Source organism: Clarias gariepinus, chromosome 7 (assembly GCF_024256425.1).
Source record: "Clarias gariepinus isolate MV-2021 ecotype Netherlands chromosome 7, CGAR_prim_01v2, whole genome shotgun sequence".
NCBI classification, from domain to species: Eukaryota; Metazoa; Chordata; class Actinopteri; order Siluriformes; family Clariidae; genus Clarias; species Clarias gariepinus.
The window spans coordinates 30,638,111-30,665,125 of NC_071106.1; the positions used below are offsets into that span (position 1 = coordinate 30,638,111).

Below are 27,015 nucleotides of genomic sequence, written 5' to 3' on the forward strand. Positions count from 1 at the left end.
CAATAGGTCTTGTTCACAATGCCAGCCTACATCAGATTTTTGCCATATGCAGATTATAATCAGTTTGGAATCAGACTGCTTTCATGTAGTCTAAACAGTAAAAAAACACATAAAATTTAGATTTGAACCACATCCAGTGGTGGTTTGAAATCTTTGAGAGCTGAAAAAGGAAACCTGAGCACAAAGTGTAGATTATAAGCTACGGATATTTACATCCAATATTATACATACAGCACATTTAAGAGATCGAATGTAGATGGACAAAATAATATAATTATAAGTAAAAAGGTTATTTTTAACACCTGGTTGCTGATCCTTTGTGTTTAATGACTTTCAAAAATCTTGAACCCTTGACTTCACAATGTGTTGGGTTTCTTCCCTGGGGCATTTTGCTTTCAGAATTGGCTTCAGGAAACAGCACACATGCACAGTTGGAGTCTGGTCCGAACTTGGTCATTGCAGAACATTTCACTGTTTCCTTAAAGAGTCTTGGGTTGTTTATTCAAATTGTACTGTATTTGTCACATACACAGTCATACGCAGTACGATATGCAGTGAAATGCTTGTACGACCGCCAGTGACCTTAAAAAGAGAATAAAAACTATACATAAGGAATAAATTTTAATAAAAAGAAATACGAAAGAAAAAAAATTTAACTAGTAAAATAAACTGTACAAATAAGGGCATAATAAAAATATTACAAAATATAGGAATGTATTTTTTTAATATAGGAATATATATTTTTAATATAGGAATATATATTTTTTGTAGTTTTTGTAGCTCGATGGTTAAGGTGTTGTACTGCTGATCAGGAGGATCCTTAAACTTTTCGAACCCTGAAAAACAAAAATATTGAGAGCATATAAATTGCTTAATAGTTAACAACATTCAAGGGCTCAAAACCTCAGCACTTGTAACAGGAAAGGGAATCTGAAACTAAACCACTAGATGTCACTGAAGGTGTTCATGTTCTCAATACAGTACATGGATAACAGTATATTGTACATTGCGTTAGAGCTAAATACGGTCATGCCATATTCATATCATATGAAACAAAAACACAAAATGGGTTGGTGGCTTTTCCATTTGGATGTTATGTTTTCATGTTGAAATTAAAACTATTAAATGATATATATTAACTTCTTAACTATAATTTACTATATGTTATAATATTATACTAAACATCATTAAGAAGCATTTGGTTGGTATGTTGCCCTAATTTGAAATCAGAAATATGCCCTAAATCATTTATGTCCAGCGTAATAATCAACTATGTCATATTGTGAGGTAATAATATATCTTCATTTTTTTCCCACTGTTCTGATCCAGTCATCTAGCCATGACAAAAGACTGACAAAAGACTGATCATGACAAAAAACTTTGACCCCGCGCAAGCGTGGGGTCAAAGTTTGAGGAAATATCAAAAGCAGAAAAATAAGTTCAGGCAAATCATATGCTTTGTGTTATAGATAAATATATACAAATGTTCACCAAGTGACATCGATAGACTACTTCATGTGTCTTATGTGCTCCAAAAACATTGTCAGGGAACTATAGCTTGCATGGTGGGTCATTTAATCATTTTATTTGGCGAACATATAAATGCCATTGGCATAATGATAATATAAAATCTAATATTTATTGATAATTAATAATTAATATATAGAAGAGCTTCAGAAATGCAGCTCTTGTAGAATGTTCTCAGGCTACCTACAGCAGGGTAATGGGTGGCCATGGCTTACTGACTACCTTGTAGTCCGATCAAATAGAAGCGCTAGTGTAGCTTAAATTGATGAAAAGGTTAATTCTGTTAGTGATTGAAATGTGTCAGAACACACAGTGCATCACAGTTAATATCTATCTATCTTTTATAATTTTTTAGAAACCTGTTTTTTTTATTACTTTACAGTACTATGCAAAACACTTGTGGCCCCTTAATTTCTTCATATTAAAAAATAATAAATAAATAATGTATGTTTGTTACATAAATAATGTACATCCGTTCCAGCCACTCGGCATTCAGCATCACCGTCCTGATCATCTGTCATCGTCTGCACCTGTTTCTCACTGGTTCAAGTAAGATGTTGTTTTAATGCTTAAATGATTCATAGGTTACTGTGTGACTTAAGCAAAAATCATTTCTCAGAAACTGGACAGGTGCAGGGAATAGACGAAAATGAGAGTCAAAAAATCATTTAGGAAGTTGTTCTTTAAAACTGCATTAAAATAAGTCTGGCTATTTGGAAGCAAAATCCACATGAACCCTGGGGGCCTACGTAACCAAGTTAGCCAAATTTTTTAAATTAGAAATCAAGATGTTTGCACAGTGCTGTATATCTATGTATGTATTTTATATAATATGTAATTTATTTCATCTGTAAGCATTATTAGCTTTTATTTTTATAAATCATTTAAAATTGTTCTGGGTATGAAATATATGCTATATAATAACATTACCTTCAGTATATTATGTCTAATTCTACATTAACATTACATTTATGACATTTGTCAGACACCATTATCTAAAGCGACTTACATTTTAATCTATTATATATTTGAGCAGTCGAGGGTTAAGGGCTTTGCCCAAAGGCCCAAAAGTGGCTAATTGGTGCTAGTGTTTGAATGTGGGACTGTTCCGATTAGTAGTCCTGCTAATCTGCTCATTGTTAAACCACTGAGCTACCCCTATTTTCTTATTTCTAAATAATAATTAAATGTTGTTGTTAGCCTTTCAGCTGCTCCCGTTGAAGGGTTGTCACAGTCGATCCGCACGATAACCTGGCACAGGTATTTACACCAGATGCCCTTTCTGACACAGCCCTCCCATTTTATCCAGGCTTGGGACCGGCACTGCTGCCAGTGGCTGGGGTTTTGGGCGTTGGCCGAGAATCGACCCCAGGCCATTCGCATGGCAGGCAAGAAACCTACCACTAAACCATCAATGCCCTAAATAATAAATGAATAACTTTTTTTTTTCCAGGTATTGTCCAGTGTCCTTATGACTGACCTGACTTTTCCCTAATTTCTTTATTTTATGACTCGCACATAGGTTTAATACCAAACATTTAACCTAAGGTAAAGCCAATTAATATAAATTTCCCAAATACATTTCAACCTTTCTAGTCTCAATGTCATAATTGATACTTTATAAATGCATTCTGCAATGAAACTGTTGAATGTTTTATTTTTGAGTCTGTGTCCAGCAGCATTTCTGGCTTTGTGTCATGTTTTGAGGAGTAACTATAAAAAGTGTTGTTGATTTGCTTCATGGAAACCACACAAGCAAATAACAAGAATGAGCCATGCGGTATCATGGTACAGATAATAATCACATAGCAACGTGTAGCTCTACTGTTAGACCTTTAAACATACAATCCTGAGCCAGCACACTCTTCAGTGATATGATAAATTCCTGGTTGTCTTGGAACCGGTTGCTAATTGAACAGCATTAAGCTGGACTATTTCACCCTTGTCCCTCAGTGTGTGTCTGGACACTGTTAGAGCAAAGCTGAACCGGTCGCATGAATACCGATGTATTTAAGGATTGTTTTGTGGTATCAATGTGAAATTCCAGTCTTTAACTTTGAAAGGAGGACAAAATGATGTTGCATTTGTGCAATGAAGTCTTATTAGCATGATTAACAATGCATTTATGAATCACTGTGTGTAAGCGTACAGAACGGCACGTACTTTGTGCTAACCTTGTGTAATGTGAGGATTGGGCTATAAACTATTTGGACATTGACAAAATTATTTTTATTTCAGCTTTCTGCAATAGGCCTTGTTCAGGATGCCAGCCTACATATGTTTTTTTTTTTAAATGAGCAGGAAGATGATGGAAAAAATGGACCATGTCTACACTGTATGTCTCCACTCTTCACTGTCTTGTTATCTGTCTGTTGTTCTATGTCACCAGCATTTGATGCCGCACAACACAGGGGAAACATTTCACTGTTTCCTTAAAGAGTATTGGGTTGTTTTTGTAGCTCGGTGGTTAAGGTGTTGTACTACTGATCAGGAGGTCCCTAAAATTTTTTGAGCACTGGGCTGCCACTGTTGGACCCTTGAGTGAGGTCCTTCACCCTCAAGTGCTCAGATACAATCAGGCATCATGCTGGCAACACGAACCCCATAAGTAACTGCCATAGAAACGATGGCTATATCTCCTGGCTGAGGAGTATCCTTTACGGACGAAAGTATACTTTATAGTAAATAATAAAATTGAATATTAATAAGCAATATGGTTTTATGCCTAGAAAGAGTACATCAGATGCAATATTTGCTTTGAGGATGCTGGCGGAGAAGTACAGAGAAGGTAACAGGGAGTTGCATTGTGTCTTTTTAGATTTAGAGAAAGCATATGACAGGGTGCCAAGAGAGGAGCTGTGGTATTGTATGAGAAGGTCTGGAGTGGCAGAGAAGTATGTTAGAGTGGTGCAGGACATGTATAAGAGCTGTAAGACAGTGGTGAGATGTGCTGTAGGTGTGACAGAAGAGTTCAAGGTGGAGGTGGGTCTGCATCAAGGATCGGCTCTAAGCCCCTTTTTGTTTGCTCTGGTGATGGACAGGATGACAGATGAGGTAAGACAGGAGTCCCCATGGACTATGATGTTTGCAGATGACATTGTGCTCTGTAGCGAGAGCAGGGAACAGGTGGAGGAAAATTTGGACGTATGCTCTGGAAAGAAGAGGAATGAAGGTTAGCCGCAGCAAGACGGAATACATGTGTGAATGAGAGGGACCCAGGAGGATCGGTGAGGCTACAGGGAGCAGAGGTAAAGAAGGTGCAGGATTTTAAGTACTTAGGGTCAACGGTCCAGAGCAACGGAGAGTGTTTAAAGGAGGTGAAGAGGCGGGTACAGGCAGGTTGGAATGGGTGGAGAAAAGTGTCAGGTGTGTTGTGCGATAAAAGAGTATCAGCGAGAATGAAAGAAAAGGTGTACAGGACAGTGGTGAGACCAGCAATGCTCTACGGCTTAGAGACAGTGGTGCTGAAGAAAAGACAGGAGGCAGAGTTGGAGGTAGCAGAGCTGAAGATGTTGAGGTTCTCCTTGGGAGTGACAAGGATGGATAGGATCAAGAATGAGTTTATCAGAGGGACAACCCACGTTAGATGTTTTGGAGATAAAGTCAGAGAGGCCAGATTGAGGTGGTTTGGACATGTTCAGAGGAGAGATGGTGAATATATCGGTAGAAGGATAGTGAGGTTGGAACTGCCAGGCAGGAGGTCTAGAGGAAGACCAAAGAGGAGATTTATGGATGCAGTGAGAGAGGACATGAAGTTAGTTGGTGTAAGAGAAGAGGATGCAGAGGATAGGGTTAGATGGAGGCAAATGATTCGCTGTGGCGACCCCTGAAAGGGAACAGCCGAAAGACAAAGAAGAAGAAGAAAGAATATTAATATGACCTTAAAATGCTTTTTAGTTTTATTTGTTAATTTTTTTTTCATTGTTAAAAAAAAACACTGCGGCACTTTTTATAAGTAGTGACTAAACTATACTATATTTTAATTCAATTCAATTCAATCCAATTACGCAACAGTATTTGGCCAAACCTGTTAATTGCTGAATTCAAGTGTTTCAATAGGCCCCTCATCCCAGGGCAAGGGCAAACGTAATGCTTTAGCATACCAAGACACATTCAATTTCTATGCTTCTAACTTTGTGGTAATAGTTTGGAGAAGGCCCTTTTCTATTCCAACATGACTGTGTCCCAGTGGTTTGATGAGTTTGGTGTGGGAGAACTTGACTGGCCCGAACACAGAGCCCTGACCTCAACCCCATCAAGTGTTTTTCCCGCAGGCGATACGAGCTCTCAATTACCCCATAGGACCTAACACTCACACAAACATATGCAAACACCTGCCACATTTTGCACACTGTGAACTTGAACTGCAATCTTGCACATTATCTTGCCAATAACTGGACACGGTTCTATTACATTACATTTCTATTATATTTCATTTTACTATATATATTTTTCTATTTTAATGTCTTTAACTTCTTTATATTTCTATCTTGTTCTAATATTTTATATTTTATTTTTATTCTTATTGCTATATATGATGTAAATTTAAATGTTTTTTTTTTTCCTATTCTCTTATTTTTTTGTAATATTGAGGTCAACAGCAGTCGTATAAGCATTTCCCCTCATATCATACTGTGTATGACTGTATATGTGACAAATAAAATGTGAATTTGTACTGTATGTCACCTGTATAAATAAAGGCTGACAAACTGAGGTCATTAAACGGTACACTGGAGAAATAAGATACAACTGTTAAACCTCAACAGCACATCATTACAATGTTAACCACTAACCAGATATCAGGAATGGAGAGAGGGTGAAAGATGAATAGAGAATGACAGATAGTGGGAGTTGTTGTGGTGTTCTATGTAATCCACTGAAGGCACATTTTTATCACATGATTTGACATGTTTCACAGTTTCTACTGATATAGTTTCGCAATAACAGGGAATTGACTAACAGCTTTTTGGAAACATATTTGAGTACATTAGAAATCATTATCATCCACTATTATGAAGAAAACAGATTACAGTCCCGTTGGTAATGTTTGGCTTATTGACCTCTGACTACTGCAATATACAGTATTTGTGATGTGGCACATGTTAAAGTTAGCTAATAGACCATCATTTTACATTTTCCAGAGCTACATGTGCTAATCTTAAAAAACATCAAATGAAGGCACAACGTCATAATATTTTTCAAAAATATTGTATTTTCAGGTGGCGCGGTGGTGTAGTGGTTAGCACTGTTGCCTTGTACCTCAAGGGTCCGGGTTTGATTCCTGGCCAGGCTCGATTCCCGTCTCTGTGTGCATGGAGTTTGCATGTTCTCCCCATGCTTATTGGGTTTCCTCTCACAGTCCAAAGACATGTAGGTTAGGCTAATGGATGTTCCCAAATTGCCTATAGTGTGTGTGTGTGTGTGTGCCCTGACTCATGCCCTAAGTCTCCTGGGATAGGCTCCAGGTCCCCGTGTCCCTGAATACAGGATAAAGCAGTATAGTAGATGAGTGAGTGAGTGATTTTATTTGCAGGTTGTACTAAAAGGAACTTTAATTACCTTTGATAGTACAATTGACTGGAAAGTGGTGAACACAAATCCCAGGCTTCTCAGTCCTTACTTTTATCTGGATTTGGATAAAACAGTTAAAAAAATACATTCTCAATTACAAGTTCAGTATTTAAAAATTTGGTTATTGAAATGGGGCAGCATGTTGGCCTAATGGTTAGCACTGTTGCTTTGCACCCCCAGGTTTCGGGTTCGATTCTTTCCTTGGTTTGTTTTCCGCCTCTGTGTGCATTGAGTTTGCATGTTCTCCCCATGCTTGGTGGGTTTCCTCTGGGTACTCCAGTTTCCTCCCACAGTCAAAGACATTTAGATTAGGTTAATTGGCGGTCCCAAATTGTCTTTAAGTGTGCATGTGCACCCCCCCTCCCCCCCATGACCCTGTATACAGTATAAAGCTGTATAGGCGATGAGTGAGTGATACAAATCCAGGTTTTTGCATATTACGAAAACATAGCTGAGAGATATTTCCTCATCGCCCTACAGTCCTGATCTCACTTCAAGCCATTTCCACATGTTTGAGTCATTTAATGAGTGCTTCAGAAGTGAGGCTGGCAGTCCGATCATGGCTCTGGTGTACTGAGAAAACCTTTCACCTTGATGGTATTCAAGCACTAGAGACACACTGGGATAGGTGCGTTAGTATAGCAGGGATTTATACAGAGAAATAAAGGTAGTTTCACTGCTCTGTTATTCTGCACAATTAGGTCACGGTTTGACTTTTACTTGATGCAGGATAATAATTTGACATCTTTGCCACGACTGCAGGAGGTGTCTTCTGTCATGGTTGTTTAAGAAATAAGAAGCTACTTGCTGCATCAGTTAGGGTTAAATAACTTGGTGACGGGAGGGCCTGGAGCCTATCCCAGGAGACTTAGGGCACGAAACGGGGTATACCCTGAACAGGGTCCCAGTCTAACTTGTTACCAGCTGAACCATATTAATCACTGCAGTAATTATTCAGTGAAAGGATTCAACCTATTTGCTTAGTTAAATCCAGATCCCTTTTTTTCGCCAGGCAGTGTGTATACGTATGTATGTATGTATGCTTGAATATAGCCACATCTAATGGGACCACTGCACAACTTATTTAAAGCTAAGAGGTCATTTAGCAGTTTACTGCTCTGTCGAGCATGCCGAGTGCCTCCCATCCTGAAAGGAATGTCCCTAGCTGAAAGAATGCTTTCATGGATATTGTTTATAATTTTTCTGAACATTCCTCATAATACAGTGCTTTTGCATGAAAGTGAACAGGAAACCGAGCCACTCCACTCACTCCAAATTGAACAAAATCCAAAGCATGAAGCACAACTGCAAGGTGCTTTTAAGGGAGACGTGCAGACAAGATGCAGACATTATTTGAAAAGCTCCCTAAAATTTCTAAAATGTGTTTTTATGATTACAACCTTCTGGACTTTTAAAGATCACATACGTGGCAGTGTGTGGAAATAGTCACGTCCGTTTTTTATTTTATTTTTTATTGCAATGTGGGTACTACTAACCCCTATCTCATAGGGGGTCAGTCTTACGTGGGTCAGTGTTTTTGCATGATAAAAAATACAAGAGCCGATCAGATTTACCTATGCAAATACAGAGTAAATAATTAGTTTAGAACTAATCATTGCCTTAACCCCCAACTGAAGTCTGTGTCAAATTTTACTCTATTCTGACTCTGGTTTAGGGTAGAAGAGCCTAAAATAGTTTCCCTTTCAAAGGAACGATTTAAAATGCTAAGCAAAATTAATACTCTAGTTTCTCTATAAAGATTCTGCATGGTGACGGTTTGAATCATTAAAAGAGTTAATGCTTTTCTTCTCTATGTTTTATAATAGAAACCCATAAAAAAAGGACCTGAGTGGCGTATCTACACCCATCCTAAACAAACTTTCCTTATCCTGAAGCCTGTGTCTCATCTCTCACCAACAGCAATAGTATTTTCCCCTACCCTGATGAGCTTCTGCCATTACCCTGATCACTTATCTTCATAATCAGTCAAATGAAAGTCTCAAACAAAACTCAACACACAAGGAGGGTTGAATATACATATAAAGGAAAAAAAAAAACATTAAAAACAATAAATGGTCTTCATTTGTCTTTTATTGGGTGTGGGTGTGTATATAAAAACTGCTGAGCATCATGATGAGTGTTAGGCAGTAGGAGAGAGCGCTTGCAGGCTGGATTTCACCGTCACCAGGTTCTGTTTCCAGGAGCTCAGAGTGTCGTAAAGCTGCTGCCATTGCTGCTTCCCAAACGTGCGATGGGTGCTGTGGCTAAACAAACACATAAAAGTGCACGTCAGCATGTAGGATAGGTAATACTCATCACTGATTTTCACTACTTTGGAATGGTTTAACTATACAACACTGGCTCTTTATAATACTTAGCACTTCGGTATGCAAATCTTTGACACATCTTATAAACTTCACACAAGAAGGGCATTAGTAAGAAAAGTAACTAAGAAACCAATCGCAACATTGAAGGAACTGATGAGATCATGAATTATTAGCTCATGTTTCGACAGGTCAGCAGTAGCTGAGTGGGGCTTTTATGGAAAAGTGGTGAGTAATAAAATATCTTGGATAATATCTGGATACTCAGGAAATGAAGATGAAGATGAAAAGATGATCTGGTCTGACGACACTTGAAACAATCTTGAACTTTTTGGTCATCACATTAAGTTTTAGGTTTGACAGAAAAACAGCAATGCATATGACAGTAATAATCACCATTCCATGGTAAAGCATGATGCTGGTAGCATCATGGTTACGATCGTCCACTTGGTTGCTTCTGTCACTAATGCTCTCCTTAAATGTGAAACAAAGCACACATTTAAGGAGAGCATTAGTGACGGAAGCAACCAAGTGGACAATCGTAACCATCATGCTACCAGAGGAGTCAATCCACCATATTCTTCCAATTTTTAAAAACAGTGGATTTAATTTGCTCAACTGTTGGGTAGAAACATTCCACTATACATCCAAGTAGATACTTCAGTCTGAAGGACGTTGGTATGTTTAGGCTCATTATGTGAACAATGGAGAAGGTGAGAGGGGGAGGAAGAGTCAATAGAGAGTGGGGGGCTTTTAGAAGAAACAGCATTAGAGAGAGATTAGGGAGAGTCATTAAGGTGTAATGACCAGACAGAGTATCTAGATGGACCTGTAAAGGCTCAGCTTTCTCTGTCGTCCTTCTGTTAGTTTGGGAAGCTATTTCGTGAAAAGGATCAAATCGCTTAGGATATCTGCGGGCTTTGGGAGCTTCCTTCAGATGCTTGTATTTCTTCTTTTGAGATTCAGTGGATGTAGGCATGTTCTCTGCCCTGTGGTGCAGCATCCTGATGACGCTTAATTTGTGTTGTAGTGGGATTGTGGGAGTCAAACCGCAAGTATTGGTCTGTGTGTGTGTGGCTTTCCTGAAGACTTCTATTTTTAGTTCCCTATGAGAACTGCACAGTTTAGGTGAGCAAATGCTATCTGATACCTGGAGATATTATTTATCCAGAGTTTGTTTCGATGGCTGCTTGGTCTTCATAATGCTGGAATTTAGCTATATACAGCCAGGTTTATAAATATTACAACAAGGGTTTTTTGTTTCCCATTCGGTCTCTGTACAGCACAACATCTGTGATGAAATGAGAATGAAATAAGGGGATGCGTGTGTGAAAAAGCTTAAATTATGCGACTTCAAGTAGATAGGCCAACCCCTTAAATATGTTTTAAAAGACCTTAAAAATTACAATAATCACTACACAGGAAACAGATTTCCTGCTCTAAAACTAAAGCACCAAGCATACAGAACCACCCCCACCTGATAACGATGTATACCGACTGAAGACTCAAACATCAGCTTATCTAAGGAAGCTTACCTCACAACAACCTTACGCTGTGTCTGGTCAATTTTGCAGTAGACCATCTTGGTCCGAACGGCTAGTAAAATAAAAGAGATGATACATAAACAAAGATTAGGATCCAGGACACATGCAGTCATTCAAACTCAACTTGTTCAGCACTTATGGCTCAAGTCCTTATGTTTTGTCTCTGTCCAATTAATTAAAGTAAGTGAAAATCTTCTTCACACAGTAAACTCGGCTTAGGCATGATAAAGCACCTCAGGAGCAGGCAGGGTTAAGCACCTCTAGAGGTCTCAGAAAATGAGGCGTACCATCAATTACGAACGGTTCCACGTCATCTGCGCCAATCTGCAGCTCCTGCTGCATTGTGTCGAAGCAAATCTCTTTGGTCTCCACAGCCATGCCCATGAATGTCAGTAGCCTCATCTTTGCCATGTTTTGCTCATGTGACAGACCTAAAAACAAATAAAAAACATTTATAACATATAGACACAATGGTTGCCAAAAAAATAAAATAAATAACAGTTTAAAAAACAAATTCTTAGAAAACTGATTGAAAAAAAACCCAAAAAACAACTGATATCAGAGAAGAGAACCATCAGTCCCATGAGGTTTTAGAGGGTACAGAATAACTGAATGGGGAATGATTCATCTTTTATTCATCTAAAGCAGTACTGTTTATAGAAGCACACATTTTAGCTATTTAGCTTTAAAACATTAACAAAATTAACTTGATAAAACCTCACACTGTACCAACTAGAATCTGTTTATATTGTAGAGTAGGCTACAGCAAGAGAGAGCAGGCTGTGTCTGTGTGTGTGTATGTGTACAAGCTCTGGTTCCTTTCCAGTCACCAATATCAGTCCCATGAAGGCTCCTTTGTACACTCAACAAAAATATAAACGCAACACCTTTGTTTCTGCTCTGATTTTTCATGAGATGGACTTAAAGATCTAAAATTTATTCCAGATACACAATATTACCATTTCTCTCAAACATTGTTCACAAATTAGTCTAAATGTGTGATAGTGAGCACTTCTGCTTTGCTGAGATAATCCATCCCACCTCACAGGTGTGCCACATCAAGATTGTGGCATTGGGAGTCTGGGGACTCAGAACTGGTCAGTATCTGGTGTGACCACCATTTGCCTCATGCAGTGCAACACATCTTCTTCGCATAGAGTTTATCAGATTGTCAATTGTGGCCTGTGGAATGTTGGTCCACTTCTCTTCAATGGCTGTGCGAAGTTGTTGGATATTAGTGGGAACTGGTACACGCTGTCGTATACGCCGGTCAAGCACATCCCAAACATGCTCAACGGGTGACATGTCCGGTGAGTATGCTGGCCATGCAAGAACTGGGACATTTTCAGCTTCCAAGAACTGGGTACAGATCCTTGCAACATGGGGCCGTGCATTATCTTGCTGAAACATGAGGTGATGTTCATGGATGTATGGCACAACAATGGGCCTCAGGATCTCATCACGGTATCTCTGTGCATTCAAAATGCCATCAATAAAATTTACCTGTGTTCTTCGTCCATAACAGATGCCTGCCCATACCATAACCCCACCACCACCATAGGCCACTCGATCCACAACATTGACATCAGCAAAGCGCTTACCCACACGACGCCACACACACTGTCTGCCATCTGCCCTGAACAATGTAAACCGAGATTCTTCAACGTGCCAGACGCCATCGAATGTGAGCATTTGCCCACTCAAGTCTGTTACGGCGACGAGCTGGAGTCAGGTCAAGACCCCGATGAGGACGACGAGCATGCAGTTGAGCTTCCCTGAGACGGTTTCTGACAGTTTGTGCAGAAATTGTTTGGTTATGCAAACCAATTGTTTCAGCAGCTGTCTGAGTGGCTGGTCTCAGACGATCTTGGAGGAGAACCTGCTGGATGTGAAGGTCCTGGGCTGGTGTGGTTACACGTGGTCTGCGGTTGTGAGGCCAGTTGGATGTACTGCCATATTCTCTGAAACGCCTTTGGAGATGTCTTATGGTGGAGAAATGAACATTCAATGCACGAGCAACAGATCTGGTTGACATTCCTGCTGTCAGCATGCCAATTGCACGCTCCCTCAATGCTTGTGGCATCTGTGGCATTTTGCTGTGAGACAAAACTGCAGATTCCAGGGTGGCCTTTTATTGTGGGCAGTATAAGGTACACCTGTGCACTACTCATGATGTCAGATCAGCATCTTGATGTGGCACACCTGTGAGGTGGGATGGATTATCTCAGCAAAGCAGAAGTGCTCACTATTACACATTTAGACTGATTTGTGAACAATGTTTGAGAGAAATGGTAATATTGTGTATCTGAAATGAATTTTAGATCTTTAAGTCCATCTCATGAAAAATCGGAGCAGAAACAAAGGTGTTGTGTTTATATTTTTGTTGAGTGTATTTGTGAATTAGTTAAAGTTGGTAATAATGTGACAACTCTGTGCTTAACATCTAATAACAATTAACAGATATAAATGGTATAATGTAGCTTCCTGAACAGGCCTCAAGTCTCCCCCACTATAATTCCATCAGATTCCTAGTCAGCATAAAGCCTGAGACAGTAATTACCCAAGCACAGCGTCTCTGCATGGCTGAACACAGCGGTAATCAATTAAATATTACTCGCCAATTTCCCTCCATTTCCTCCATGCACCATCCTAAACTCATATCACTGCTCCAGACACTATTAGAAACTCACTTGATGTGTAAATGATTAATGTTCGAGCAAATTAAAAAATGTATTTACATTAATTAAGTAACCGGCGACACAACCAGCAAACCAATGATCCATTTCATCTGCTGATGAGCCTTTAAAAGTGTGCCTCAATTGTCTATTTTTTTTTTTCAGAGGCAGGGAGGATCCCGGCTTTAATGAGCTCAGCTCTTTGAGCAGACGCCAAACAAAGCCACTGCTGAGCAATACATTCCAGCGTGTGCTTACAGAACATCTTGCTTTTAACGCTCCGGTGAACATGATGGTAAAATAATAATAATCATCAGCCGTGGCGTAGACAAGTCTATCTATTTGTGCTACCGTTATTAGTTATTTTTTAATTCAGTAGTCTGTGAATGTTTTTCTTCCCTTGTTTAACAACCAGAAAGCAAAAAAAAAAAAAAATTGTTTTTTTCCCCCCTCGTTAATTAATTTAATTTTTTTTGCTTTCTGGTTGTTAAACAAGGGAAAAAAAACTAAACACCACACACACAAAAAGTATGTATGTTTAAACAGTGTTGCTGGCCAGTTACTTGCTGAATTTTGTCGAACATGTATGCATTACAACTGACTTTTTAAAAAAATTAATAAACTAGTTTATCTCTGCACTAATGCACTTACTAGCTCACTATACTTTATTACTATATTACTCTTAGTACTTTAAGCATAACGAATTAGATAGAATTTCAGATCAATCAAAGCATGAGTGTCAAGCACTTAAGAGTTTTAACTGTCCTGGTCGACTAACCATTAGAGTTGACCACGATGAAAGGGGGGGGTGAAAAAAAAACTCTTGTGCCTACCACTACAGGATTAAGATCACTGAATACAGAGTCTTTCTTCGTTCACTTAAGTTAGTTAGATATCGTTTAAAGGCTTTGTTATTAGGAGTCCTACAATCAGGGTTTTTCTTTGAGTAGATTATAAAAAAAATAATAAAACCAATGGAATATCCTGTGCTCGGCTAAAGAGCAAAAATCTTGCATTCTTTAATTAGTTAGCATCAAGGGCCTCTCACACACATGAAAATGCTTATGTAAAAATGTGACCGTCCAACTGTACTCACTTATTATAATGTGCAGTACATGGAACAAGGCTGTGTCAATAAATAACAAATCGATAATCAGAACATCGGTAAATTTGTATTTTGCAATTTCTTCATAAATATCAGAACTGCTGCATATTTAAGAAACAGTCTATTCCTCTTATCATTCAGAATGTGTGCAGAGACGCTTAATAGTCACTCACTGCCAGCACGCCATGCATGGAGCAGTAAACCCAGAGCTGGGAACTGCTCTTTATTATTATTTTTATGATAACGGTTTTAGTCATTTTACCTCTCCGTAGAGAGAGTAAGGTTAGAGCCTTATGCTATAGGTGGTTGATTGAGGGTTGACTGCTTTAGATACTGCAAATCTTACATCTTTTAGAGAGGCCTGATAAAATTGCCAGACTGGTGAAGAAATGTTGATGTGGCTGTATTTTGCGTCATCACCATAGTATCGGTTTACAGTATGTGATGCCAAGTTAAGAGACATCAGACATCGGCAGCCGATGGATCGAGACACCTTATTTGTTAATGTGGTTTTCGACATTATTAAACTTATCAAAATCAAAATCATGTCATGTAATTAAACAGGTAGCAGACATGTTATGCTAGTGATCGCTTTCTCTCTCAGCAGTCTGGCATCACCTGTATTAATGAAATTATATGATGGAACTGGTTCAGATATAGTTTATATATACAGCTACACTCTGTACAGATGGTATTATGAAGCCTACCAAAGGAGAAGATTACCATTGTTGGCCAAACTGTTGCTTTACATGTCAAAATCCAAAACCCTAAAGTACTTACCAAGAGAATCGATGAAGTCTTTGTTGTTTTGGTAGAACTTCACATAGGCTGCTAGTTTTGCACTCACGAAAATGGTCAGCAACTAAAGAGAAAGTGTTGGATTAATATGTTACTTGATGGAACACCATTATATAAAACATTCATATGGATTTCCATCTCGACTGACATCTCATTTTTTTATTTCTCTGAAATATACTATGGAGTGAAAGATGAAAAGCAATGGTGCATTTAAGATTTGGTTATAAATGCTGCATAATATCATTACTGAACACCTCTACCTAAAACAATGGCCGATTCAAACATGATCTGCTACCACATCCTCGCCGTTTATTTCCCTTTATCTATATAACGTGCTAAAACCTAACTCGCTTAAAATGTCATTAACTAGCTACCATTTTTATCTTATGTTTCCAAGCAATTAAACAAATGAGTCAGGGAGGGCACATAAAAGCAAAGCAGAAGCAAAAATATAGTAACTTCCTAATCTCTACTTACATCATGGATAAGCTCTCCCTCCAGAAAGCGCACAGGTTTCAGAGCTAGGAGATGGTCGAACAGGTACGTATTTGGGTCTTTCAGAGCACGCACAATGCACCTGTAAGAGGAAGACCAGAGTATGTTGTCTTTACTGTACATATCTGCAAGCATAAAATCTAGAACTGGTTAGCTGAACAAAAAGCCTACCTGTGGGCATCTACCCGGGCTTGGGACGCATTGTCTTCTGTGTAACTGCCCAACAGCTCTACCATCACCTTAGCTGCAGGCTCGCTGTCCGTACACAAATAGTATAAATATAATAAGGAACAATATAAACTTTTTGAAAAAATCTTTTTCAGTAATATCTACGTTTGTACCTCTTTTTACAGTCGACCAGACCCTCGTACACCAGCCTGAGCAGGGTGTGCTTTTTCTCTGTGGTCAGGTTCCAGTCCACGATCCACTTGCGCACCTACAGACAAATCATAAATTATAAATCTCAGCGTTATCCCATAGGAGTTGCTTCCCTCTCCCTACCGTGACTGAATTATCTCTGCTGCTCAGGTCGTACCTGATCCAGTTCGGTTGGGATGAAAGCGATGGCGTTGCAGGCGGCTGCCACTTTAACGAGACTGCAGTAGACTGTGTATCGCACCGGGGCGTTCTCGTCCATGCCGTGGAACAGGTTACTCAGGCTAAAAAGACATTGATAGCATTATAAAGCAGATACAAACCAATTCACACCAATTCACACACAGATATGTGAAGAATTTTTTTTACTGTGCAGTAAACAAGGGCTTAACATAATAAATTTAGTTACTTTAATTCAATTCAAATCTTTTATTTCCAGGAGTTTTGAAATCTGTATGCAAACAAGTGCGACAATATAAAAGACCTGCAATGTTTAGTTTATCATCATGGGAACTATAAAACAACATTTACCGCCCCAGCATTCCATTAAGCACACACAGTACTGAAGTGAGCAAAAGGATGAATGAATAAGTGGGTGGATGATGGGTAAAGAAAGCAGTGGGTGGCTGAAAGAATGGATGAAGGAATGGGTGGGTAAAAAGATGAACAAGTGAGTGAGGAGGGAGCGATTAGATATGAGGCAAGTAAACAGACATATGTAAATATGCGTGAGTGGGTGTGTGATTAAGCGAACACAAACAAGCAGCTCAGCGAGGGAGCAAATGCATGACAGAGTGGGTGACTGAGGGACTGAACACCAATATGAGTAAGCATGAGCAAATGGGTGTGAATGAAAAAAAATTGAACAAATGAGTGAACTGTGGACATACAGCTGCATCTTGAGAGTGGGCCGATCTCCTTCACGGAACTTCACCAGTTTCTCACACAGACTCTCGATGAGCGCTTCCTGTTTTTCTGTCTCCATGATCAGCAGCAAAGATACAATGCTGTTCATCACACTCTCCACATCTACACATAAAATTATAAAGAACACAAAAATATTATTTTGCTTTCCTAGTCCCAGTAAAAAATAAAAAAATAAAAAAAAGGAAGAAAAAACACATTAAATACTCATATGTCTTACGTTTAATATTTGGGTAGAAATACAAAATGACAACAAAAAAAAGTCTTTAAACAAGTCAGTCAACAGCGCAGCGAACAGGGCCAGTGTGTAATAAACAAATTATAACTGTATTATATTATATAATGTAATAATGATAACACTGCTTTGCCAAAAAAAAGTGTCACCATCTTAGAAGCTGTAAATGATTGAGCTGCATCAAGCAAATAAATAAAAAAATGTTGTAATAGCAATTGTATTTACACACCGAACACACACAACGTGATAAGAATTTGCAGGATTGGTACTAAACAGATGTGTGGTCATAAGATACTACTCGTTAGTGAGACTAATTAGATTAGAAAACAAGCCTTCAATTTACTAGGGAACAAAGATTGGACTTTGGAGCAATGGAAAAAGGTCATGTGGTTTGATGAATCCAATCCTACTTTAGAGCAATGGGTGCATCAGGGTAAAAAGAGAAATGCATTAAGTGATGCACCCATCATGCATAGTGCCCAGTGTGATCTGCCTCAGCTGGTCAGGTCTGGGCTCAACGTTATGCAGCGGAAAATGAACGACACGAAGGTACTGAATGACCAGTGGGTTGAATATGGCTTGACTCATTCTCTCATAGCAATCAACTAACACTAACATGCACCAGGAAGCATGACAGCTCACAAGCCTTCAACCAGTTGAGTGCAAATAACGGTATCCACGCCTTTCCAAACCTCATCTATGAGGTTTCATTCACACAGAGTAAATACAGAGGACGTGAAAGCAAGCTAAAAAACATACAAGTGTGAGACATGTAGGCAACAGACACAATGGCTTACCTTTATCATCATCCTTCAGACACACATCACATGCCTCGATGATCTGAGCAAGATCGGCATGAAGTCCGGCATCAGAGTTCTCCTCTGAGATCTCAGCTCCTTTAGATTTCATGTAGGCCCGCAGCTCGGAGGCCTGCAGTGAGAAAACAATTTATTTATTTTTACATAATCAATTTCCAATATCAAACGGATAACACTGATGAGCAGTGCAGTTATAGTGTCACATTATGCAAGACTGGATGTGGAAAGCTTTTGAAATGTTATGTCTGAAAAACATCCTAGTTGCCAATTCCTTTTTATCATTAACAAAACAACGTGACAAACAGTAAGAGATTTTAGACAAAAAGCTGTTTTCAAAAATTTGTTTCACTTGGTGTTCAAGCCAAGCCAGGACTTGCAATAAAATGCCTTGTGAATAAAGGCGTAAAACCAATTTTTTCAGAAAAATTTAAGCACAGTACAGTAAGGAGACTGTTAGCTGCAGTAAAACATTTCAACTGTGCAAACATTTAACGACGGACGTACGTCAGTGAATAATGATGTTCCTGGCTGATATGGCTCAGAGCCCACTGCAGTTGCTCTTGTGAACGTTTAGAGAGTGAAACACGTGAGGCTTGATAAACACCAGATAACTTGCATAAGAGATGCAATGTCCGAGGGAAACTGTACACACATTCATTCATGTGCATCACTTGCATGTAACAGAAACTCAACTGGCAGTTATTGCAGTACCACCCAGTCCTGACCGTGCTCCAAATGATTTTTACATGCTTGGAACATTAAGGGAGCTCCTGGGAGGCCAGCACTTCAGTCATGAAGCAGAAAGTCCGATCAATGCTCCGGCACACCAAAAAAAGGCCTCAGCCGTGTTGTTATTCTGCACAATCACCAGTCCCAGTTTGAATTTAATACCTTGTGTCTATTTCGAAGGATACAAACAAAAAATTACACACAAACATTTTTTTAATTTACTACTAGCATGTGCGTTTCTGCTGCTACTTCCATGCTAGTCTATTTAGAAGTACATGTGGTACATGTTTACCACAGTTGAGGTGATGACAGACAAAAAAATTAGTAAAGGAAAAAGATACGGACTGACATCATAACTGGTTCTATTAGATTTAGGATAAATTTAAATTTTATATCACACTATATGGACATAAGTATTTGTCCAAACCTGCAATGACTGCAATGACTTTTTGGTAATACTACAAAGAATATTGTCAATAGAATTTTACATTTTGCCTGAAAAAATTGACATGTTTCTGTTACATAAGGATTTGTGTATATAATACTTAAAAAGAAGTAGAACCAGGTTAATTACAAAAAAAAGTCCTCTTTCTTAAAATTGATATTTTCAGGTGTTTCCAGATCCCCTTTGTGTGGTCACAAGAGCAGTAAAGGTGACCGATATCCTCAGCTTAAAGATGACAAAAGGAGCAGAGAAAGTGTGTTTGTGTGTGTGTGTGTGTGTGTGTGTTGTGTGTCAGTGTCCTGTTTAAGTCTTCTCTTATAAAATAAAAAGTAACATATGGCACCATCAGGCCTGAGCATACAGCTCGCGCTATCGCAGGATGTTTAGCTGTAACGGATATCTACCTCACACTCAAACACTGCAGCTGTGTTCCAAACTTAGCCTTACATAATTACAAAGTGCACTACGCCGAGGGCAGATGCCATTATGTCAGACCACTTTGTAGTGCGCACGCACAGGACGTAAGGAGCGATTTGGGAATGGTCCACCGCTAACCCAAAAGCTAATCAAGAGCTGGTTGCTAAATCGGTAACCAAAAGCATAACGCTCAAAACAAGCTAAGATGCTATCATACACATATATGTGTGTAGATCATAATAAATAGTATCAGTAATACCTGATCCTCCTCGCTAATGTCGATAAAAGCCGGAACACTCATGTTTGTGAAGCGCTGATAAAATCCACACGCTCACTGCGAGGCTCAGCGACCGGAAAAAGAACCTAGTAAAACGCCGGCGCCTCGGATGTACTTCCGGGTGACTGTCTTAAAGCGACATGCAATAAAGTGGGCCGACATTTTTTTATTCATCCATCCATCTCTGAACCTATGTAGTCCAATTAGGGCCAGTGGTGGTTAGCATTATATTTATATACCATTTATATGACCGTGGTTGGACCTCTGGTCAACATTCACACATTACGGGCAATGTTTGAACACAAATTAGCTTAACTTGCATGTCTTTGAACTGTGGGAGAAAACCAGAGTTCCCGGAGGAAACCCACCAAGCACAGGGAGAACTCCATGAACACATACCTGACGCAGGAATCGAACCCGTGACCTGGAGGTGCAAGGCAACAGTGCTAACCATTAAGCCACTATGCCACCAATAATTATTGTAATTCATCTTAAAACTTACCAATTTGGTCGCTCTTCTTAAATCTAACACTCTGACACAAGAAACTCTGGAACTGTCTTGTGTAGCAATAAGTCTTTATTAATCCCAAAGAAAATTGTTTTTTCAGTGGCTGCATATTTAAAAAGATACAAATACATTTGGGGAAAAAAAATAACATAAAAAACATAAAATACAATATAAACAGATATAAATAGAATAAAAAATATATAGAAAAAACTACAGACTGTACAGAAAGGTGCAGAATTGTCACTTTTAGTGTATTGTCCATTTATGTTATTGCACCCATGATTTATATTGCACATAATATTTGATATTGCATATAGAGTAGTAATGATATTGCACACCAGATATATATATAAAATTATACAGCAGGGACGATCATGCTGGAGACCACAGAATGGTAGACCATCTGAAGCATGGTTTTGCTTACATTGAAGGACCTAGGTCTCCTAAGAAAGTACAGGCGACTCTGACCTCTTTTGTACACAGCATCAGTGTTCTTTGACCAGTCCAGTTTATTGTCAATATGAACTCCCACGTATTTGTAGCTGTCCACAATGTCCACCTCACTGCCCATGATGTTTATGGGGTTAGGGATGGTCCTCTGCTTCCTAAAATCTACCAACAGCTTTTTAGTTTTCGAAATATTGAGCTGCAGGTGATTTAGTCCAAACCAATCCACAAAACTGTAGACCACCTTCCTGTACTCAGTCTCTTGGCCTGGTCTAATTGACTATGTATTTGTGAAGATCAGTTGAAAATACATGAAGTGAGTGGTTGACATATTGAATTCTACTGATTTTAGCTATTCTTATTAAGTAGTAACTGCTTTATTTTGGTCAGGGTTGAGGAGGATTCAGAGCTTATTCTGGAAACAGGGCATAATATTTCTGGCATTAAATGTCAGTCCATCATAAGGCCACTTGAAATAGAGAGTGGAGAAGCAAGGAGTAACCACAGGTTATTCTTTAACCTATACAAATCATACGTACAGCTCTCTGCTTCACAGATTCATAATCGACAGGTTAAATCAAATTAGACTTAACATTTTTGTTCATAAAATGTACTTTCAAATAAACAATTGAAATACTAATTAAAATGTATCTATTTTAAATGTATATAATTATTACCTATGATTACAACCCAAATTCTGGTAAATTTAAATAAAACTAAAAGTCTTTCAAACCACATGAGCCAATATTTTATTCATAATAGAACATAGAGAACATAACAAATGGACACAGCGTCTGTCTGACCATAGAACACTGTTCCACCTCGAAACAGTCCATTTTAAATGAGCCTAGGCCCTTAAAACACGACGGTGCTTATGAACCATGTTTACATATGGCTTCCTTTTTGCATGATAGAGCTTTAGCTGGCATCTGCAGATCTGCAGATCCGGATTGTGTTTACGGACAGTGGTTTCTGGAAATATTCCTATTTTGTAATATCAATGACACAATCATGCCAATGAGTAATGCAGTATTGTCTGGCTCTGCCCCTCTTTACTTCTGAGAGACTCTGCATCTGTAAGACGTACTTCTTTATAGCTTATTATGTTACAGACCTGATGCCTGTTCTCCCAGCTTAATCTTTTCAAAATTTGTTGCCCTTTGTTGCCCTTGTACAATCTTTTTTGAGACCTGTAGCAGGCATCATTTGAAATGAGCTTATTTAGTGGATAAATGTGGATAAAATTTTTCAGTTTAAATATTTGATATGTTCTCTATGTTCTGTTGTGAATAAAATATTGGCTTATGTGATTTAAAAGTCTTTTCATTTTATTCGAATTTAAAAAACCGTCCCAACTGTTCTGGAATCCAGGTTGTATTTAATGAAGTAATTGTAACTATACCTAATGTTTTTTTTTAGGAAAAGCTCCAAGCTAGATGACACGCATGGATCATGCGTAACTAGGCAAGTTTAAAAAACAAAAATGACAACATGTGCATACAATGCCACTATCATTTACCCATTAGGAAGTGTTGCAAGATCATGTGAATCAGCAAACTTAAATCCTGTTTTACAATGAGGCAACCATACAGGCAATTGTTGGCTGGAGAAGACATGTTGTTATACCATTTTTTCAGGAGAAGCTAAAAGAAGCATTATTAACCAACCTTGGCCCTGATATTCTAGCATGAATCACATCTTTTTTTTTGACTGGGACTTCACATTTACAAAGTCTACATTATGTGTTTTAATTATGATAGAAAAAGCATAAAATTTAAAATATATAAACTAGCATTAAACGTATAAATTACAAACATTGTTTTAGTGGCTGGAATGATAAGAACTGGTTTAATGTTGAAGCAGAGCAGTTATATTTATACACGAAGCATGCAGGCCAGCTACACTACATCATTCTCTAAGCAGCAAGGATGTGCCTGGTACCAAATGCTGCTGTGTATCAAATTCCGAAATCATAGCAGAATCTCTTCCAGTTAAAAAAAACTTTAAAAAAGAAAAAAGAAATCTTGCTTTTACTGATCCTTGACAACATTGTTAACACAGTGTTGTGATTTTGTTTTGTATCTTAGCAAAGAGAATGTGAGAAACAAGAAATAAATTAAGTCAGTCGTAATACAGATACAAGATTTTACATTTAATACATTTTCTTTGGCTCAGCTTGAGTCATTAACGCTACACACTTACCCACACCCCTCTAATCCTTCTCATACACCAACCAGCCCAATCTCCTGTCCTCATCCATCAGTCAGGTCAGTGACCTCATCACCAAATGCTTCACTTCAGTGAGCTTCTAATGGCCAAGGTGGCTGGATACTAAACCAACACTTCACTTAGTGATGATTGGCTGTGTGAGCCTTAATGTTTAATCTGTTTTGTGTAATGATATTGGTCTAAATAAATACATATAAATATTATTTTTGAGAGTCCAAATGCAATACACTGCTTGGGCAAAAAAAAAAAAAAGTCTTAACTTCAGAAGGGTCAAATTATTGAGCTGCATTAAGCAAAGTTCAGAAAAAAAATCATGAATGAATGGAGATCACTTAAACACATTTCCAGTTGCATAGAAAAAAAATACAAAGTAAAAATTACAGCTATGCTTAATAGGCAAAGTAAGATAATTTCCGTATGCACCCACAGGATTGAGGTGCTTTCTACCCTGTGATAATGTGTGATGATAAAAGGAGTAAAGCAAGTATATGAATGCTGCTGTGGTTTTAAAACACTGCAGACTGTACAGTACATTCTATTATAAGGGTCAGTCGTTTTTTACATTTGTCCATTTTTACTTCATTAGTAACTCTAACAGTGCAGCATATCCAAAACTTCCAGTGAAGTAAACATAAAGTCCCTGGGATTTCAGCTTAATGCGTGAGAGAGAGAGAGGAATAGTTCCATGAGATGGGGGTGTGAAAGTTACTGTAAAGCTGGTATGGGTGTTGTTGGTCAGACGTTGTGTTAAAACTTTCCTGGAATGTTCCACAGTCTTCCTTAAAATGACTTCACAATGATGAAAGTGATCTCTCTTGCTTCATAGACTAAAGACGTGACAAACTTCTCTTTTTTGTGCACAGTTACAAATGGTTGTTTATGTGATATAGTTTTAAAAGCAGTGGTTTATGGTTATGTACATATAACAGATAGATAAAAATCAATACACATTGCTTTTTTTAATCAAAAATGTGTTGACAATTAAAACTTGAAAATGTTTTAAAATGCTATAAAAATATGATGTAAGCCAAAAAATAATGTAAATATATAAAAACACTACATTAAACAATACTAGCTTTTTAACAAGCTCTAAGTCTATAAAATGTCTGAAGACATCTAGCTTTTCAAAAATAATAAATAGATCATTTATCTAAATTAGCTCACACAAACTAACCTAATACACTTAAGGAAAACAATATTTATTCATTAATTTTCTTTAAATGCTTTCTCTTGGTCAGGGTCTGAGTGGACCTGAAGTCAATTTCAGTAAAACTGAGCACAAGGTGAGAGAATTTACCCCAGAACAGATGCAAGTCTATTGAAGGGCACCATGCCTCCATACACATATGGATATGCACACACACTCATAGATCTGCATTTTCCGGACTGTAAGAGGACAATGAAGAAACCTAAAACAACATCGAAGGACCATGCAAAATCTGAGCTGATGCAAAAAGACTGAAACAGCGACACAGGAGCCGTGAGCTGACAATAATGAAGCTGTACATTAAATATGAAAAAAAGGGGTCTGATTCCTATGATATGTATTTACATCCTATGATGTAGTTACTCTCTAAAAAGCTTCATTAGATATTATTTTCTTGATTCAGTTATTCATTCATGTTCTTTTGAGTGTGTAAAGCTGCTTTGTTAAAAGTGCCATACATATACAATTGAAATTACAATACAAATTTAATTGAATTTCTACCTGAAACTGACCTGAATGCTGAATAAAAGCTGAATGAAGACCTTTGCGAGTGCAAAGAAAGCCACATGACTGTAAATTACATTGCAATAATAAAAAGCAACAAGAACACATACACTTCATAGTTTTGTTTCTCAATAATATCAATATGTCTTAGCTATATAAACTACCCAGAAAAACTCACTATACAAATACAGGAGGAAATATCCCAGGCCTGCATAAAAAAAGGGATCTGAACATGACTTGCAACTCTACGTAATTAAAATTTGTACAATTCCTCAACCTCGAGTTTATATGTGGCAAACACTCTTTAGAACTTCCTGGAAAGCTTTTAATCTAATGCGACAGGATTAGGGAACTAAATTTCAAACTAATAATGTATTTTCCGAATCAAGGAACTGCTGGTGACAAAATGGTACTTTTGGTAAATGGTGCTGTTAGGTTTTGGGTACATTACAGATAATCATAATGCCTATGGCTGTACGATTCATTTGGAAATAACTTATAATTTCCTTAATTAAGTATAAAAATAAAAGTAAGGTTTTGTCTGTACATGGGTCAGAACGTTTAATTATATCTTTACGTTTTATACATCGGAGGACCTGAAACCAGTCTGTCCAGACAGATTTTGTCACAGCATCACGCAAAACTGGCTGGACAGAATTTAATAAAACGTTGCCAGTCCTTAGGCATTTGGCTAAAGTTAAACCTGCACCAATAATGAAAAAAAAAAGCATAATTTTTTTTTAAAACTTTTAATATGTTGTTGAACACTGAGGTGTGCGTTATCAAACCCTGTTATGGAAAAACCTCCCAGTTGTAAAATAATTTTACAAATGACAATCTTTTTAGTGGATTACAGGATTACAAAAAAATTAATTATTATATTTATTTTCTTAAAAACATAGATTTTGTTTTATAATCAAGTGTTTTTTGTAACTGTCATATAATTACAGTTAAACCTTGAATTGCTAGCATATATCTTTCTGGAAGCATACTTGTATATTAAAACACTCGTATATCACAGCAAATTTCCCCATAGGAAATTATAAAAAACTCAGTGATTCGATCCACAACTGAAAAATATTTATACAAATTTAATTGATACAAAATATAAATAAAAAATAAAACAAAAAACCTACCTTTGAAATAAATCCCAACAGAGCAGTGTTTTTGTTGATGTGTGTGTATGTGTGTTTGTGTATTTATGCGCACACGCGCTCGTCTGTGAGAAAGTCGTCCTACACAGTACACAGACTTACACAGTCTTACAAGAGAAGAGGGGGAGGGAGGGGGCTACTGTATTGGATGAGTTTTACCCACACACACACACACACACACACACACACACACCACAACACACACACACATACATATACTGTATATACACACATGCGTGCACAAACACACACACACTAACAGAAACACTGCTCTGTTGGGATACTTCTTTAACAAGGAACCTCTCTAATGACATGTTCGCACAAAGAGGAGCAATATCAGTGCACCGATGTTAACTATATGAGTGATGCTCCGTAAATTTTAAGTATTTTAAGTTGTGAAATAAAATCTTCTTTGGATGTGTTTATCAATACGTCAATACTGTCACATAAATTTCTTGCTGTCTGACAGTGTTGACAAAATTCCATGTTATGCTAGATAACTCCATGTTATGCTAGATAACTTCTGGAACTTTTGTGTGTGGGAGCCAGTTCGTTTTTGCATAATTTGCTAGATGCATATTTAATGAGCTTAAAATGCATTAATTTTACTACAAATTACCCCAAATTTATATATTTTATACTGACAGTGTTGACATCTTTTGGTTGTGAACACAGCAGTATCAATGTCAAATTTTAAAAATGTATCA

At 37.9% G+C, this 27,015-nt stretch overlaps 1 protein-coding gene across 1 annotated transcript; it reads right to left on the reverse strand.

Annotated features, from left to right (window-relative positions):
• Positions 1-9,171: 9,171 nt before the first annotated feature.
• eif3m (eukaryotic translation initiation factor 3, subunit M) lies at positions 9,172-20,359 on the reverse strand. The gene is made up of 11 exons (XM_053500220.1): positions 20,242-20,359; positions 18,371-18,503; positions 17,305-17,443; positions 16,575-16,698; positions 16,381-16,475; positions 16,211-16,294; positions 16,022-16,121; positions 15,527-15,608; positions 11,254-11,397; positions 10,958-11,018; positions 9,172-9,362 (listed from the first exon to the last, which is right to left on the reverse strand). The coding sequence occupies exons 1-11, from the start codon at positions 20,281-20,283 to the stop codon at positions 9,239-9,241; spliced, it is 1,128 nt and encodes a 375-aa protein (XP_053356195.1). The 5' UTR covers positions 20,284-20,359; the 3' UTR covers positions 9,172-9,238.
• Between the last annotated feature and the right edge of the window lie 6,656 nt (positions 20,360-27,015).

Excerpts from the sequence above, each read along its gene's own strand:
- eif3m (XM_053500220.1), bottom strand. The coding sequence starts at position 20,283 with ATGAGTGTTCCGGCTTTTATCGACATTAGCGAGGAGGATCAG. Across the intron at positions 16,295-16,380 it reads CTGGTCGACTGTAAAAAGAG|CGAGCCTGCAGCTAAGGTGA; the intron begins GTACAAACGTAG and ends GTGTACGGACAG. Across the intron at positions 16,122-16,210 it reads GCCCGGGTAGATGCCCACAG|GTGCATTGTGCGTGCTCTGA; the intron begins GTAGGCTTTTTG and ends TTCCTCTTACAG.